The sequence below is a fragment of the Paramisgurnus dabryanus genome, chromosome 6, assembly GCF_030506205.2.
Source record: "Paramisgurnus dabryanus chromosome 6, PD_genome_1.1, whole genome shotgun sequence".
Lineage (NCBI taxonomy): Eukaryota > Metazoa > Chordata > Actinopteri > Cypriniformes > Cobitidae > Paramisgurnus > Paramisgurnus dabryanus.
This window is the reverse complement of record NC_133342.1, coordinates 6,304,740-6,320,459: the sequence shown is the minus strand read 5'-3', so window position 1 is coordinate 6,320,459 and position 15,720 is coordinate 6,304,740. Positions and strand designations below refer to the sequence as shown.

Here is a 15,720-nt window from a genome sequence, read left to right as displayed (position 1 = left end):
TTCAAAGTATTTTATTAAAGAATTGTGTCAGACAGCTTGAAACACAATACTAGTCATAGGGTGTATACACCTGCATTGGTAAAATGATGATGAAAATGACTATGACAATGACCCCGTTCTGAGTATTTCAGTGATTTAAATAGTGCCCCAGTTTTAGTAGCCCTCCCATTCAAACAATCTGTTTGTACTGTGCCTGTATCTTTGCGACCTTTAAGTTGCTACACAAAAAGACAGCCATTGCTGGTAAAACACAGTGCCTTTGTTTTCTAATGCATCATAAAGCTATCTTGCTATTATTACCAAGGTCACACGTCCCTCATACAGGCCTAGCTGTTGAAAAACAGTGTCATGTGCAAGCATCAGAGAGAAAACTTAATTCATTTAGACCTCAACCATAAAGAAGATTAAGATAAAACATTTAAAATTTCTCTACCATGCCAATTATAGAACTTAAACATGGAAAAGTCAGATTTTCATGGTATGTCCCCTTTAATGGTTTTATTTTCCTGGGACATTTTATTTAAAGCTCACGTAACACACGCTGTTTCTGCATTTCTGATGTTAATCTGGAGTACCTATAGAGTAGTATTACATCCTTTTTATCTCCGAAGAGTCTTTAGTTTAATCAGATCTATAAAAGAAAGATTAGCTTTTCAGAATCTTTCCGATAACGTACGAAAAAATGAAGGAGGAGAAGTTATACTGCGGGAGGAGCGAGTACGAGTCATGCAACACTAATAACTTATGATTCACTACATGTTCGTTTCATTTATATAATATGCACGCGCCTATTTCCAACATAAGACAGAAGTCTTTTTTACCGCGTGCATCTCATGACCGGTTGGGGAAATCCAGCCCATCAAACACACACGCAAAACTCCGCTGCTACCCCGGATAATAAACTATATCCATTGTTTTCATAAGGCTGACTTTCTTATCCTTACATCCAAAAACACACTTCTTCTTTCATGCCATTGTCGAGTTTTGAAATTAAACAAAGCTGTGTCACGTGATATGATGTTCTAGTGTCTACCGCTGATTGACGGTTGGGCTGGGTTTTCCGAGGGAAGTGCATATAAAGAAGTGATACGTATAGAAAACCCCTGAAACGTCAGCTGGGGCACAAACATATATGTTTGTGCCTCATAAATTCACAATATGGAAGTCTGTAATGATAAAATAATATATGAAAAAAAATGAAACGTCAGCTGGACCGTTAATCGGAAAAAACTTTCCGAAACTTGTACGAACCCTGGCGAAGTGCATTCAGCACAGAAATACTCTGTAACATGCCCAACTGCTTTTTTGACACTTCACCTACGTTTAGTATGAGGAAACAACTCTTTAACTGTGTTAATAAGTCAGAATGCTTGAAATTGAACCCCCCCTTTAAATAATGTGCAATTCAGACATTAATGATCTTTAGTGATGGTCTTTAAACATATTGTTAGAAATGTTTTAAATGCCAAAAATTAAATGTGAAATGTGAATTGAGATTACTTTCGAATTCAGACCGATACATTTTAGTGGCTTGCATAACATTTTATTTATAGTGGTTTGTACACATAAAACAATACACGGCTGTAGATGAATAATATTAACTGTGAATAGTCATTGACAGGACAAAATACAATTATTAAAATATAACATTACAATCAGTTATTTAAAATTGCTGATTAGTAAATTAAAAACGTATTATTTCTTTGTTGTTGATTCATCATTTAGACTTCTAATATGACAAAATTATTTGTAGACTCTCTGTATCATTTATATTGTTAAATCACACAGTTTCACTGATCTATGATAGACTTCAAACCCAGGATAGAGAGGTTCAGTGAATGTGGTGTTGACTCTGTGGATGAGGGTCATTGTGTCAGAGACGCTGTAGAAGGACAGAGATCCTGAACTGCGATTCACATAAACTCCTATTCTAGAAGATCTGGACACTACAGGGAGTTTAGTCTCAATGTTATTGTGCATGAATGAACATTTATTTTCACAGCACCACAAACTCCAGGACTGATCATTACGTCCAAACAAACACTCATTATCCCATCCCTTCCTGCTGATGCTCTTATATGACACTGATATATTCACTTCACCTCTCCACTCAACCTCCCAGTAACAGCGTCCACTCACACTCTCACTACACAACACCTGAAACCAACGATCAAATCTGTCTGGATGATGAGGATACATCTGGTCTGTGTAGGTGAAAGTAATGGCTCTGTTCCCCTCGGACAGACAGAGAAGATCATTTGCTGTGTTTGGATCTGCAGTGAAGTGATGATAATCTGATGGGAGGCAAATCAAAAACATTATTTGAATGTAAAATTGTATATTTCAATAATTAAAATAAAACTTCAAATCTTATTTATTTTAGTTTTTAAAGACTGTCAATGTGTTAAGAAGTGAAGAGAGATCATTTACAGTATAGACAGAATCTAATCTGATTATTTTACTGTTATATTCATCATAATCCCGTGTGTGTAAAAGGTGAACATTGTTACTTTGCGTTCACACCAGACATGGAAGAGATGGCAAAAACGCACGTAGTTGGAAGCTTGCACTTTGAGTTTACTTGCTTCATTCTTGCGTAAAATTCTAGTCATCTGAGACATTGAAGTGTAAATTTGTGTCATGGGAGTGGCTTATATAGCTCAAATTGAGTAAATTTACGAGATTATTCATCCTCCTCACTCACAAGATCCTTTTAATTCCTGTAAAAGTACGAAGATGTCTTGTGTAGTGATGATGATTGTCTTCCATTGTTGTTTTGTTTTATCTGCCTCCGCTTGCTTCCTGTAATCACGTGACTGCTAGAGCAAGCTCCTGATTGGTTACCGCGGCACAAAAATCTGCCAATGTTCAGATTTTTGAACTATGCATAAATTTGCGCTATTCGTGCCTATGGCGTCACAGGATGTCTATTCACGCTTGCCACCTCAGTAACACTTTATTTTACGACCCGCAAAGTACCGCGTAATTAAACCGAATTTACAGCGTACCTATTTGTAACAACAGAGTACCTCTACAGTACGTACTTGTAGTTATAAGGGAACAATATTTTAAGTTTGGGGTAATAAGGGGGTAAGAATATATGGAAAATTATTCTCTAAGTATTTCATAACTACAGGGTACCTATTGTGATATTACGTGGTATGTATGACTTACGTCTATGGGTAATATGGTCTATGTGTAATATGTTTTTTTTTTCGCTACTTACCTGATGAAGTGTTTTGTATAGCCTACAGTTGATGTCTACAAGCCACGTCGGCAAATAAAATATAACAAACAAAAAAAATAATAGCAACTTGTACCTCTTTGATCTGTATATGTATACAGGAGTTATAAGGTAACTCTTATATTTGCGGGCTGTAAATTAAAGTGGGTCTTATTCCCCACTTGTTCTGTGTATTTACCGGGTAACTCTCATCTTTGCGGCTGTAAACTAAAGTGGTGCTTTGTTCACCTCTTGTTATAAATGTTATAGGGTAAATACCATAAACATACACAATATTGTTATTTTTATTTTAAAACAACTTATTTCAAAACATCTTTAAAACACTATAATTAAGCCAACACTTAATGTTTATTATCACATAACTTTTATTTCAAATAAAAAGCCATGACAATTATTCGTATGTTAATATAAAAAACATAAATGAAAGCCTTCAGTAAATGTTTCTTCACTGCGACTTGACAAAAAACTGAGTTTTCTGAGCCAGTTATAAACTTTAGGCTAATTTATGTGCTAGCTAGCTGCTACTGTTAAACTGTCTTGAAAAACATTGTTTGAAATGCGTGAGTCATGTATTAACAAAACCAGTCACCTTATCCAGCATGCGGATCCTGCTGACATCACTCGCAGCCGTACTCCACAGGGTAGAAAGTTTTTAAAACCTCTTAAAGAAATTTCACCTCAGGATCGCATTCCAGCAAACCTCCAGACGGCCGCGCGCTCTACACCTGTGCAGTAGCCTACGCATGTAGTCGTCTTTTTCTTTAGCGGAAGCTGATATCTGCTGTTGTTTCATTCTGGTTTGCCATTGCATAAATTATATTTGGCTAAAATATTTGTGTTTACACATGTGCAAAGTTTTATTCTACCAATGCCTATTAAAAATAAACAAATAGCGTGCTGCTTTGTGGTCATTATTGTGTCATTTGAAATAAAAGTAAATAAGTTGCAAAGCACCACTTCAAATATGTCCGCAAATGTAAGAGTTTCCTGGTAAATAGGGAATAAGTTGCTATTTTAGGCTACTAAAATAAAAGTGATGTGCTGTTATATTTATTTGCCGATGTGGCTCGTAGACATCGACTGTATCAACAGTCGCAGTTATCAACAGGAGTCCACAGAAACGTGTAAGTGTATTTGATTTTAGACTTGTGAAGTTTTAGCGCAGTGTCATTGCTAAGAAACGCTGTCTTGTTTACCTTTGTCTCACGTGCTGCAATCCGCGTTTGTTCTCGCGTGTCCTCGCGTGCTTTAGTGTATTACAGTAAAAACAGTAGTAGTTTCGGCCATTAACTTGTTGTTGATTGTTTTCGGGCATGGCCAATGCCAGGAAAGTATTTAAACAGCAGTAAACAGTTCAGTCTTCAGGTGAAGCAGTTATCAACAGGAGTCCACAGAAACGTGTAAGTGTATTTGATTTTAGACTTGTGAAGTTTTAGCGCAGTGTCGTTGCTAAGAAACGCTGTCTTGTTTACCTTTGTCTCACGTGCTGCAATTCGCGTTTGTTCTCGCGTGTCCACGCGTGCTTTAGTGTATTACAGTAAAAACAGTAGTAGTTTCGGCCATTAACTTGTTGTTGATTGTTTTCGGGCGTGGCCAACGCCAGGAGAGTATTTAAACAGCAGTAAACAGTTCAGTCTTCAGGTGAAGCAGTTATCAACAGGAGTCCACAGAAACGTGTAAGTGTATTTGATTTTAGACTTGTGAAGTTTTAGCGCAGTGTCGTTGCTAAGAAACGCTGTCTTGTTTACCTTTGTCTCACGTGCTGCAATCCGCGTTTGTTCTCGCGTGTCCACGCGTGCTTTAGTGTATTACAATAAAAACAGTAGTAGTTTCGGCCATTAACTTGTTGTTGATTGTTTTCGGGCGTGGCCAACGCCAGGAGAGTATTTAAACAGCAGTAAACAGTTCAGTCTTCAGGTGAAGCAGTTATCAACAGGAGTCCACAGAAACGTGTAAGTGTATTTGATTTTAGACTTGTGAAGTTTTAGCGCAGTGTCGTTGCTAAGAAACGCTGTCTTGTTTACCTTTGTCTCACGTGCTGCAATCCGCGTTTGTTCTCGCGTGTCCTCGCGTGCTTTAGTGTATTACAGTAAAAACAGTAGTAGTTTCGGCCATTAACTTGTTGTTGATTGTTTTCGGGCGTGGCCTGCTGAGTTTCAGCCCACATTTGAAGCACTTATAAAACCAGTCAGTCCACCGCGGCAGCGGTCGCGTGCAGCCCTCGTTGTGTGAAGACCGAAGAGTGTAAAGACCATCGACTCTACCTGCGCGACTCCACCGAGCAGGGACACCGACTGGGCACTTAAGTATTGCACTTTTTGTACTAACTTTTTCTATTTATCTATATAGCACTCTTTTTCCTCTCTTGTACATTTCCTATTCTTATAATTTTACTATGTGCTTTCAAATCTCTACTGTCATTACAACTCGTAAATCTGTTGTATCACGTCGCCGTGGGAGAAATATTAATAACCTTCGCACTCTCCCACCTTCCACTATTGCCTCACTCTCTCTTCCCATTGGCTTATGGAACTGCCAATCTGCTGTCAACAAAGCAGATTTCATAACTGCCATTGCCTCACATTCTGGCCTTTCTGTTTTAGCACTTACTGAGACATGGATTAAACCAGAGGACACGGCCACTCCGGCTTCCCTCTCCAACAACTACACTTTCTCACACAGTCCTCGCACAACAGGAAGGGGTGGAGGAACTGGTCTGCTCATCCCAAAGGACTGGAAATTCCAACAGCAAACCCCCTCATGTGACAGCAACTCTTTCGAATCGCATATTGTTACTATCATCCACCCTACTAAAATGCATTTTTTAGTTATCTATCGCCTCCCAGGTCAACTTGGACACTTCTTGGAGGAGTTAGACGTACTTCTGTCTTCATTCCCTGAGGATGGTACTCCTTTAGTAGTACTTGGTGACTTCAATATCCACCTGGAGAAACCACAGGCAGCTGACTTCAACACCCTGACTGCGTCGTTTGACCTCAAGCGAGTCCCTACTTCACCAACACACAGGTCTGGCAATCTTTTAGATCTTATCTACACACGCTGTTGTTCCACCTACCACACCCAGGTCACCCCACTTCACACATCTGATCACTTCCTAATTACTCTCGACCTCGACCTGACTCCCCCTGTCGCTACATACGATCCCCCATTGGTCACGTTCAGGCGCAACCTGCGCACGCTCTCTCCCTCCCGCTTATCCTCTGCGATTGTTTCCACCCTGCCCGCTCCCAGCCAGCTCTCTCTGTTAGATACTGACAATGCCACTGACACACTTCGTTCCACTCTTACATCCTGCTTAGACACATTATGCCCTCTGACATCTGGACCGGCCCGGGTCACACCTCCTGCTCCTTGGCTAACTGAGGTTCTCTGTGAGCATCGCTCCACACTCAGGGCTACAGAGAGGAAGTGGCGCAGATCGAATGATCCTTCTGATCTCTGCCTCTATCAGTCTCTTCTTGCCTCCTTCTCCAAGGACGTCTCCTCTGCAAAGACCTTATACTACCATTCAAAGATTAACAACTCACCTGACTCTCACACTCTCTTCAAGACCTTCTCTACCCTTCTTTGTCCCCCTGCCCCTCCACCTTCATCCGACCTAACGGCTGATGAGTTTGCTTCCTTCTTTGTGAAGAAAACGAAAACTATTAGCAGTCAGTTCTCCGAGCCGCCGCTTCTTGCGCATTCTCAAATCCCTGAGACGTGCTCCCTTCCCTCCTTCTCTCTCCTATCCGAAGCAGATGTTTCCAAGGTCTTGGCTTCTAATCATCCGACTACCTGCCCGCTAGATCCCATACCCACCCATCTCCTCCAGGCCATCTCTCCGTCTGTTATCCCTGCTCTCACTCACATTATCAATTCATCCCTTACCACTGGCACCTTCCCTGTAGCATTTAAAGAGGCCCGGATAACCCCGTTGCTGAAGAAACCCACTCTCAATCCTGCTATGCTAGAGAACTACAGACCCGTTTCTCTTCTTCCCTTCATTTCCAAGACTCTTGAACACATTGTGTTCAACCAGCTCTCCCCTTTCTTCACACAAAATAACCTCCTGGATAGCAATCAGTCTGGATTCAAAAGTGGTCACTCCACTGAGACTGCGCTGCTCTCAGTCATTGAGGCCCTAAGGCAGGCAAGGGCAGCCTCCAAATCATCTGTGCTGATCTTACTGGATCTATCTGCAGCTTTTGACACGGTCAATCACCGCATCCTCCTGTCGACTCTCATGTCTAGGGGTGTCACTGACACAGCGCTTCTATGGTTCAAGTCGTACCTCTCTGATAGGTCATTTCGGGTATCCTGGAGAGGTGACGTCTCCGAACCCCAACGTCTTGATACCGGGGTCCCTCAAGGCTCTGTGCTTGGACCGCTGCTCTTTTCGATATACATGACATCCCTGGGCTCTGTCATTCGGAAACATGGCTTTTCCTACCACTGCTATGCAGACGACACTCAACTCCACTTATCGTTCCACCCTGATGATCCTACAGTTTCTGCCCGCATCTCGGCATGCCTGAGGGACATCTCACTCTGGATGAAGGATCACCATCTCCAGCTTAACCTTGCGAAGACAGAACTGCTTGTCATATCATCTGAACCAAAGATTCAGCACAACTTTTCCATTCAGCTAGGTTCCTCGACCATCACGCCTTCCAAGACGGCCAAAAACCTGGGAGTGGTCATTGATGATCGGCTTAGCTTCACGGAGCATGTTGCCAGCACCGCTCGCTCTTGTAGATTCATCCTCTACAATATTAGGAAAATTAGACCTTTCCTAGATGAGCATGCTACGCAGGTCCTGGTCCAAGCTCTTGTCCTGTCCAGGCTGGACTACTGCAATGCGCTACTGGCAGGACTTCCAACCTGCACGACCAAACCCCTACAGATGATTCAGAACGCAGCGGCAAGAGTGGTCTTCAATGAGCCAAAGAGGGCGCACGTCACTCCTCTCTTTGTCAAGTTACACTGGCTTCCTATAGCAGCCCGCATCAAATTTAAAGCAACACCAAAGAGTTTTGGCTCTTTGCTCCCCCTACAGGTTAGAAGCGTAATTGTCCATTACCCACTGTCATAAATACTGAGGCATAGCTGGCTCTGATTGGATTGTAGGTCTGCCGTAAAGCAAGTTTTTGTAGTATTCACTCGGACTACAGGACCACTACCCGACGTTTGGAAACTTCTTTAGTGCGGTTTTGGCCGATAGAGGGCTGCAAAGCGAATGTGAAAGTGCTGTTCACCCTGTTTTGAGTGGATGAATGACTGAAACTGTTTTGGAAGCGTTATTTTAAGGTAAAAAAAACTCTTTGGTGTTGCTTTAAGGCTCTGCTCCTGGCCTTTAAAACCATCACTGGGTCAGCACCCCCTTACCTTCGCTTGCTTATAGAGCCTTATGTACCCTCTCGATCACTGCGCTCTGCCACCGAGCGAAGACTTGTGGTACCATCTCAAAAAGGGAAGAAAACACTAACGCGTACCTTCTCAGGAACTGTCCCACAACTGTGGAATGATCTGCCGGTCGTGACACGATCAGCTGACACTGTAGCTGTCTTTAAGACTCGGCTAAAAACCCATCTCTTCCATCATTACCTAACTTCCTAATTACAGATCTACTATCTTTATTTAGTTACCTTCTCTTTATCTCTTTCTCTATTTACCTTCCTCCTTATCTAAAAAAAAAAAAAAAAAAAAATACTAACATACCCTTGGCTATGTATATTGTGTTGGACTTGATGAGACTATTTCGAGTGCACTTATGTATTGCTGTTCTTATGTTGCCATAATTGCTTCTATTGTTTACCTCACTTGTAAGTCGCTTTGGACAAAAGCGTCTGCTAAATGACTAAATGTAAATGTAAATGTAAATGTAACATTCAGTAATTAATATGAAAAATTCACAATAAAATAAAATAAAGAAATAAAACATAATTTCCCCATATGACTAAGTCATACATACCACGTAATATTACAATAGGTACCATGTAGTTATAAAATACTTAGAGTATAAATCATTTATAATTCTTCATATTCTTACCCCCTTATTACCCCAAACTTAAAATATTATTCCCTTATACCTACAAGTAGGTACTGTAGAGGTACCCTGTTGTTACAAATAGGTACGCTGTAAATTCGGTTTAATTACGCGGTACTTTGCGGGGCGTAAAATAAAGTGTTACCTTTTGTTATCATTTAATTTAAGTGTAAAGAATCTTTGTTTATAAAAAACTTAATGGCTTATGAAATTTGAATATCAAATAAGAAACTTGATTTATGAACTCCTATTTGATCTCACAGATGTTTCATTGTGGGCGAGCACAGTTATTTATTTTTTGTTTATTCTGCACATTCAGTTTGATTCATGAGTATCATTATAGAGGAGTTTAAAATGACTGAAACGCAGATTATCACTGTTCATGTCTTTATCAGCATCAGTGTGTTTATGTGTTGTTTATTGAGACTCACATTTTAGGAACTGCTCCCTGGTCTCAGGTTCAGGAGTAACTGTGTTGTAAAAATATTCATTCAGAATCAGTGAGTGATATTCTCTCTATTTTAACAAAATATAATATTATTTTTAATTAATGTGTGCTTTATGTCTGAGAGAAATAAGTGCTTTACCTTTGTCAAATATCTTTTCTATCTCTTCTCTACAGAAATCTTTCAGTTTCTCTCTCAGATGAGACACAGATTTTCCTACATCATCAGAAGAGATGAGAGAGCTGACAGTGATGCTGAGTGAGTCTGAAGATCCAGGAGGAACAGAGAGAGACTGAAAACTCTACACAAACACAAAGACAAACAACACAAACATAAACTGATGACACTGAAACATTTCATAGAAAATATAATCTCAGTAAAACATGCTCTTCACTTCCTAAAGATCACTGTTGTGTTTTTCAGATCTCTGTTACCTGGAGGAAATGGATGTGATCATCTGTGTGTGAAAGCTGCTCCAGCTCAGCGTCTCTCCTCCTCAGATCATCAATCTCCTGCTCCAGTCGCTTCAAGAGTCCTTCAGCTCGACTCACTGCAGCATTTTCCTGATCTCTGATCAGCTGTGTCACCTCAGATCGTCTTCTCTCAATGGATCGGATCAGTTGAGTAAAAATCCTCTTAATGTCGTACAGTGCTGTCTTTGCAGAGCGCTGTTAGGACACACAGAGAGAGGAGCATTAGAATCAGCAGCATTCACTCAGCTCTTACTGGTACATCACACAGTCTGTTACCCACAGTGTACTTCAGTGAAAGTCATCCAGCACTGAACTCCTCACTGACTGATTGGATGAGAGTCCTAACTGAGTCTGAAACAGATCTGAAACAGCAGACAGCAGTTGTTCTTCTGATCAAAACTCACCTTATGAGTCTTCACTGCATCTCTCAGCTCCTGAAGCTTCTTCTGGCTCTCCTGGATTCTCTGCTGGTATTTTCTCTGTGTTTCCTTCAGTTGTTTCTATTGGATGTGGAAATAATAATTAAACAGATAAAATGTACATAAATCTAAATTTTTAAATAAAAAAAAATATGTTTAACTCTTAATATGTGCTATGTCAAAAGTACTAGGTGTAAATATAATTCACCTCAAGATGGGTGTTAAAAAAAGACTAGTGTTAGAAATTTTAAAGATATAGAGTAAATCTTTGGTGTCCCTAGAGTACATATGTGAAGTTTTAGCTCAAAATAAATAATTTATTATCTTGTGTTAAAGTTTTCACTTTGTAGTTGCAAGCAAAAATGTGCTCTTTTGGGCATGTCCTTTTAACCTTGGAGAACCCACAGGGTCAAATTTTGCCGCTGTTAATTGCTGCTACCTTAAACCTTCTTGGGTTCTCCAGGGTTAAAAGGCCCATATTTTGTGGCTAAAAAGCACATTAATTTGTGTATTGGGTGTAATACAATGTGTTTGTGTGGTGGTTCAAAAAATGCATTAAAAGGTGGCTTAACGGAACAATTATTTTTCCCTCTTTTTCTCTCTGCACTATATGGCAGTGCCGTGGTTCAAAAAGACAGATTAAGGGGTGGTATTATTGTAATGAGATCCCCTTATTACATCATAATGGGAGCAAAATTTCAAGGACCTAATTTTTTTTAAGTTACTGGGTTGCTCTTTTTCACTTTTTTTAGGTCAGTGGTTCCCAACTCCAGTTCTCAGGCCTTCTTCCCAGAATGTTTTAGATGTCTCCTTATATGAAACACCCGATTTCACTCATCAGGCTCCTTCCAGCCCAGCTGACAGAGAAAAATTCTAAAAATGTTCCTTGAAAGTTTCCAATGTTCCCAAAAATATTCTGCCAACATAATTAAAAAAAAAATGTTTTAAGAATGTTTCTTGGTTGCTTGAACGTTAGAGGCATGTTACATTCTACCATTTGATTGAGAAACATTGCATTTTATTATTTTAAAGCTGTTTAGATGTTGGTGTTTTGTTTCATTTAAAGTCCGTATTATGGTGATCAGTGTTTATTTTAGTTGGACTCTTGACCCGTGACATGTTGTTTGCTAGTTTTTCTCTGGTTTTATTAATTTTGTGTGTATAAAACATATTTGTTATGGTAATGTTAAGTTAATATTGCAATTCTGTGGTGGTTGGTACATAATAGTAAAGATCATCATCTAATTAATTGATTTACTCACTCATCAAAAGTTTTTTACATGTCAATATTAGATCCAGCACTTTCACAGCAGTCTGTCATTAAGGAGTTCTAGAAACTATGGACAAATTAACCAATATCTGTTTGGGACACATACATATCAAGAATCAGAGTATGAATCTCAACAATGGCGACTGAAAAACTTTATGCTGCAATGCATGCTGGGTATCAATAAATTACAAATTTCATTCAGGACTCCCAGCATGCACTGCAGCATGGATAAATAATAAACTTTTTACAATTTTCTTGGTCACCTTTGTTGAGATTCATACTCTGATTCTTGATATTTATGTGTCCCAAACAGATACTGGTTAATTTGTCCATACTCTGATTCTTGATGTCTGTGTTTCCTGAATACACTGTGGTTAATTTTGTCTGAAGTCTCCAAAAATCCCAATGACAAACTGCTGTGAGAGTGCTAGACATCATATACATCATTGATAGAAAATAAACTTTTGATGAGTGAGTAAATCATTTAATTCTATGATGACCTTTTCCATTATGTTCCAACCACCACAGAATTGCACCATTGACTTTACGATACCATCACAAATGTGTTTTATACACACCAGGAATATACACACTAGCAAACAAGATGTCAGGAGTTCGACTTAAACAAGTACAGATCACCATAATGTTGACTTTAAACGAACCAAAACATCAACATCTAAGCCTAATAAATGAATTGCATTTTCTACAGCAATATTTTACAGAACATTGAGAATAAATTTTTATAACAGGTTTAAAATGATAAAATGCCATGTTTCTCTATCATTTACATAACAAGCATAAAGGTAAATTGCAAGCAAAAGAAAACTGATATAGATAGTTGTTTTAAAAATATTGTGTGAACAACATTTAAACATGACATTGACATAATGTTTGAAAATGATAGAATGTTACATTTCTCTTACATTCAGACATCCAAGAAACGTTCTTGAAAAAAAACTGGACACTTTTTATGTTGGCAGACCGATTTTCAGAACGTCTGAAACATTCAAGGAATGTTCCTAGAACTTTTTTCTTTTAGCTGGGAGAATGTTTGAAACGTTTCCTTAATTAGCACATTAAAAAGCTGATGAACTGAATCAAGTGTTTCAAATAAGGAGACATCTAAAAGAGTGAGTGTGTTTACATGCACAGTCTTACACCAATTATGCTTAACAAACTGATAACACGTTGGGTCATGTAAACATGTAAAACAGTTTTCTTTTATCTGGGAAAGCTCATAAACGGTGTAGGCAAAAACCGATCAAGGTTAAAGCTCATTACCCCAATTTCGCATGGCATGTAAACACCTTAACCGGCTTTATCATGGTTTTGTGCTCATGTTACTTTGGGTTTACTTCCGCTTGTGACATTTATCTTTCACATGTGGAAGTAAGTGCAAAGTAACGCATAAAAATCTCCGTTCAACTACAGGTTCTGCAGACATGAGATAACATTATAGCTAGACAAATATGCCGTTGGCTTTTTGAATGACTATCGTGTACTATAGGTGGTAATGTCACTGCCTGCGAGAAACCTGACAAAATTCATGTAAACACAGTTTTCTGCATAGACGGTTTATTGATTTGCATGTAAACGCATGAAACAGTTTTTTATATTAAGCAGAGTTTTGATATTTGAAATTTGGCTCCCCTTATAATGTCAATTGTTTCAGTTTCAACAAACCACCATCATTGTGATCAGTGTTTGCATTTCATTAGCTCATTTGTAATTTAAAGGTCACACCCTTAACAGCACATTTTTGCTCGCACCTAAAAAGTGGCAATCTGTGGGGTATTTTGAGCTAAAACTTTACATATGTATTCTGGGGACCTCAAAATTGTATTTTACATGTTAAAAAAGTCTTGTGAAATGGCCCCTTTAAGTTTGTGTTTGTTATGGGTTCATTTGAAGTCACCATTATGGTGATTAATGTTTCCTTTAGTTTCCTTTCCTCTAGCATTCCTTTGACCTTTACGTTTTTGTTATAGACTTACATTCATTTGTTATTTTTTTGCATGAGATCATTGAATCACAATACTTCTGCTTTCATAATAGAATAAGATTATATAAACACCAAGCAGTGTTAATTTAACACTAGGGTTTTTGCTGCGAATTAACACATCATCCAGCATCTCTTACCTGTTTCTTACTCCTCTCTTCTTTAGCTGGCATAGTGTTGTGATTTTTGTGCTTCCCCACCATACACAGATAACATATACAGAGCTGATCAGTTTTACAGTAAATCTCTAAAGGTTTCTCATGTTGAGGGCAGATCATCTGCTGAAGTCGTCCAGTGGCATCTATCAGGTTGTGTCTCTTGCATTTGAATGAATTCTCATGTTGTTCAAGATGATTTTGACAGTAAGAGTTCAGACACACCAGACAGGACTTGACAGCTTTGTGTTTTCTCTCAGTACAGACGTCACACTTCACATCTCCAGCTTCAGCATAACTGGGAGAAGGTCGATCGGTCTGGAGTTTTGTCTTCTTCAGTTTCTTCACCATCTCAGTAATCACAACATTTTTATATAAAACAGGTCTTGTAGTGAAGGTCTGTCTGCACTGAGGGCAGCTGTAGTTTCTCTTCTGATCATCTTGATTCCAGTAGTCTGTAATACAGCTCATACAGTAACTGTGTCCACAGGGAATGGTCACTGGATCCTTCAGTAGATCCAGACAGATTGAACAGATGAACTGATCCTGAACCACTGAAATACTGGCTTCTGCCATTTCACCGTATGTACTCACAGAAAGAAAGACGAAACAAACAACAGCCCAAAGTTTCACTTTCCCTAAACTCAAGAATTTCCTTGTTGTGTTTATGCAACGTGTGCAAACAGTCATGTTAGTCATATAATAAACAAGTCCACTAGATGTCAGCCTCATCTAGAAAGTCACAGTCTTGAGTAGTCAAACCTTTGTGAAAATGCTCTGCCATAAATGTATAAATATGAGTTAAATTTTGGGGTGAAATAAGAGAATAACAGATCAAATCCCTCTAATGTGTGTCACTACACTGATTCAGCATCCAAGTGAGTGTGAGTGTTTGTCCTCCAGTGGTGAGTTTACACTATTTACACATACAATTGACATTTGGAAATAGAAAAAAGTAAAAGTTGAGATTGTAAGGGTGGATTCACTACAGTGGTTCAGTCTGTAGGAACGCCGAAATGACTAAGAAATGTTAACAGCAAGATATTATAAAACGTCTCGGTTACGGATGTAACCCTCGTTCCCTGAAGGAGGGAATGGAGACGTCACGTCGTGACCGACGAATTGGGAACTCGCTTAGAGAGACCAATCTGCTTCGAATACTACTAAAACGCCAATGAACTTGGCATTGAGATATTTGCATAATGCTGGCGCCGCCCCGCCAGGTGCGTATATAAGCAGCAGGTGCAAATAGGGAAATTAGCTTCTTTTCCGCTTAGAAAGCCGGAAAGTGTGACCGGCCGTAACAGCAGGTGGCAGCACCTGTGGCGACGGGACGTGACGTCTCCGTTCCCTCCTTCAGGGAACGAGGGTTACATCCGTAACCGAGACGTTCCCTTTCAGTCGGTCACTACGACGTCACGTCGTGACCGACGAATTGGGAATCCCTACCAAAACGCCACTAGGGGCTGACCTCTTCCAGTGTCTGCAGAAAATCCTCCAAAATCCCCTCGGGGAAAATGGAGAAATAGGATAGGGCAGAAAGGCCGGGCACTAGATGTTCCTTTAACCCACAGAAGTGCCAGCGACTGGGAAGTGCCCTACCTGAGCGGGATAGGAACGCTGCGGAAGCCACCGCCCCTCTTAAGGGCTAATGGTGGACGATAA

At 39.7% G+C, this 15,720-nt stretch overlaps 1 protein-coding gene across 1 annotated transcript; it reads right to left on the bottom strand.

The window, feature by feature from the left end:
• Nucleotides 1–1,490: 1,490 nt before the first annotated feature.
• Nucleotides 1,491–14,764, bottom strand: LOC135744021 (tripartite motif-containing protein 16-like). Its single transcript, XM_065261945.2, has 6 exons — nt 14,041–14,764; nt 10,617–10,712; nt 10,174–10,407; nt 9,881–10,040; nt 9,725–9,763; nt 1,491–2,294 (listed from the first exon to the last, which is right to left on the bottom strand). The coding sequence occupies exons 1-6, from the start codon at nt 14,752–14,754 to the stop codon at nt 1,768–1,770; spliced, it is 1,770 nt and encodes a 589-aa protein (XP_065118017.1). The 5' UTR covers nt 14,755–14,764; the 3' UTR covers nt 1,491–1,767.
• Between the last annotated feature and the right edge of the window lie 956 nt (nt 14,765–15,720).

Bases quoted from the DNA above. Each gene is read 5' to 3' on its own strand.
- LOC135744021 (XM_065261945.2), bottom strand. From the start codon at position 14,754: ATGACTAACATGACTGTTTGCACACGTTGCATAAACACAACAAGGAAA. The intron at 10,408-10,616 runs GTGAGTTTTGAT...GTGTCCTAACAG, and splicing joins ATGCAGTGAAGACTCATAAG to CGCTCTGCAAAGACAGCACT. The intron at 9,764-9,880 runs GTAAAGCACTTA...TTTACAACACAG, and splicing joins AGAAAAGATATTTGACAAAG to TTACTCCTGAACCTGAGACC.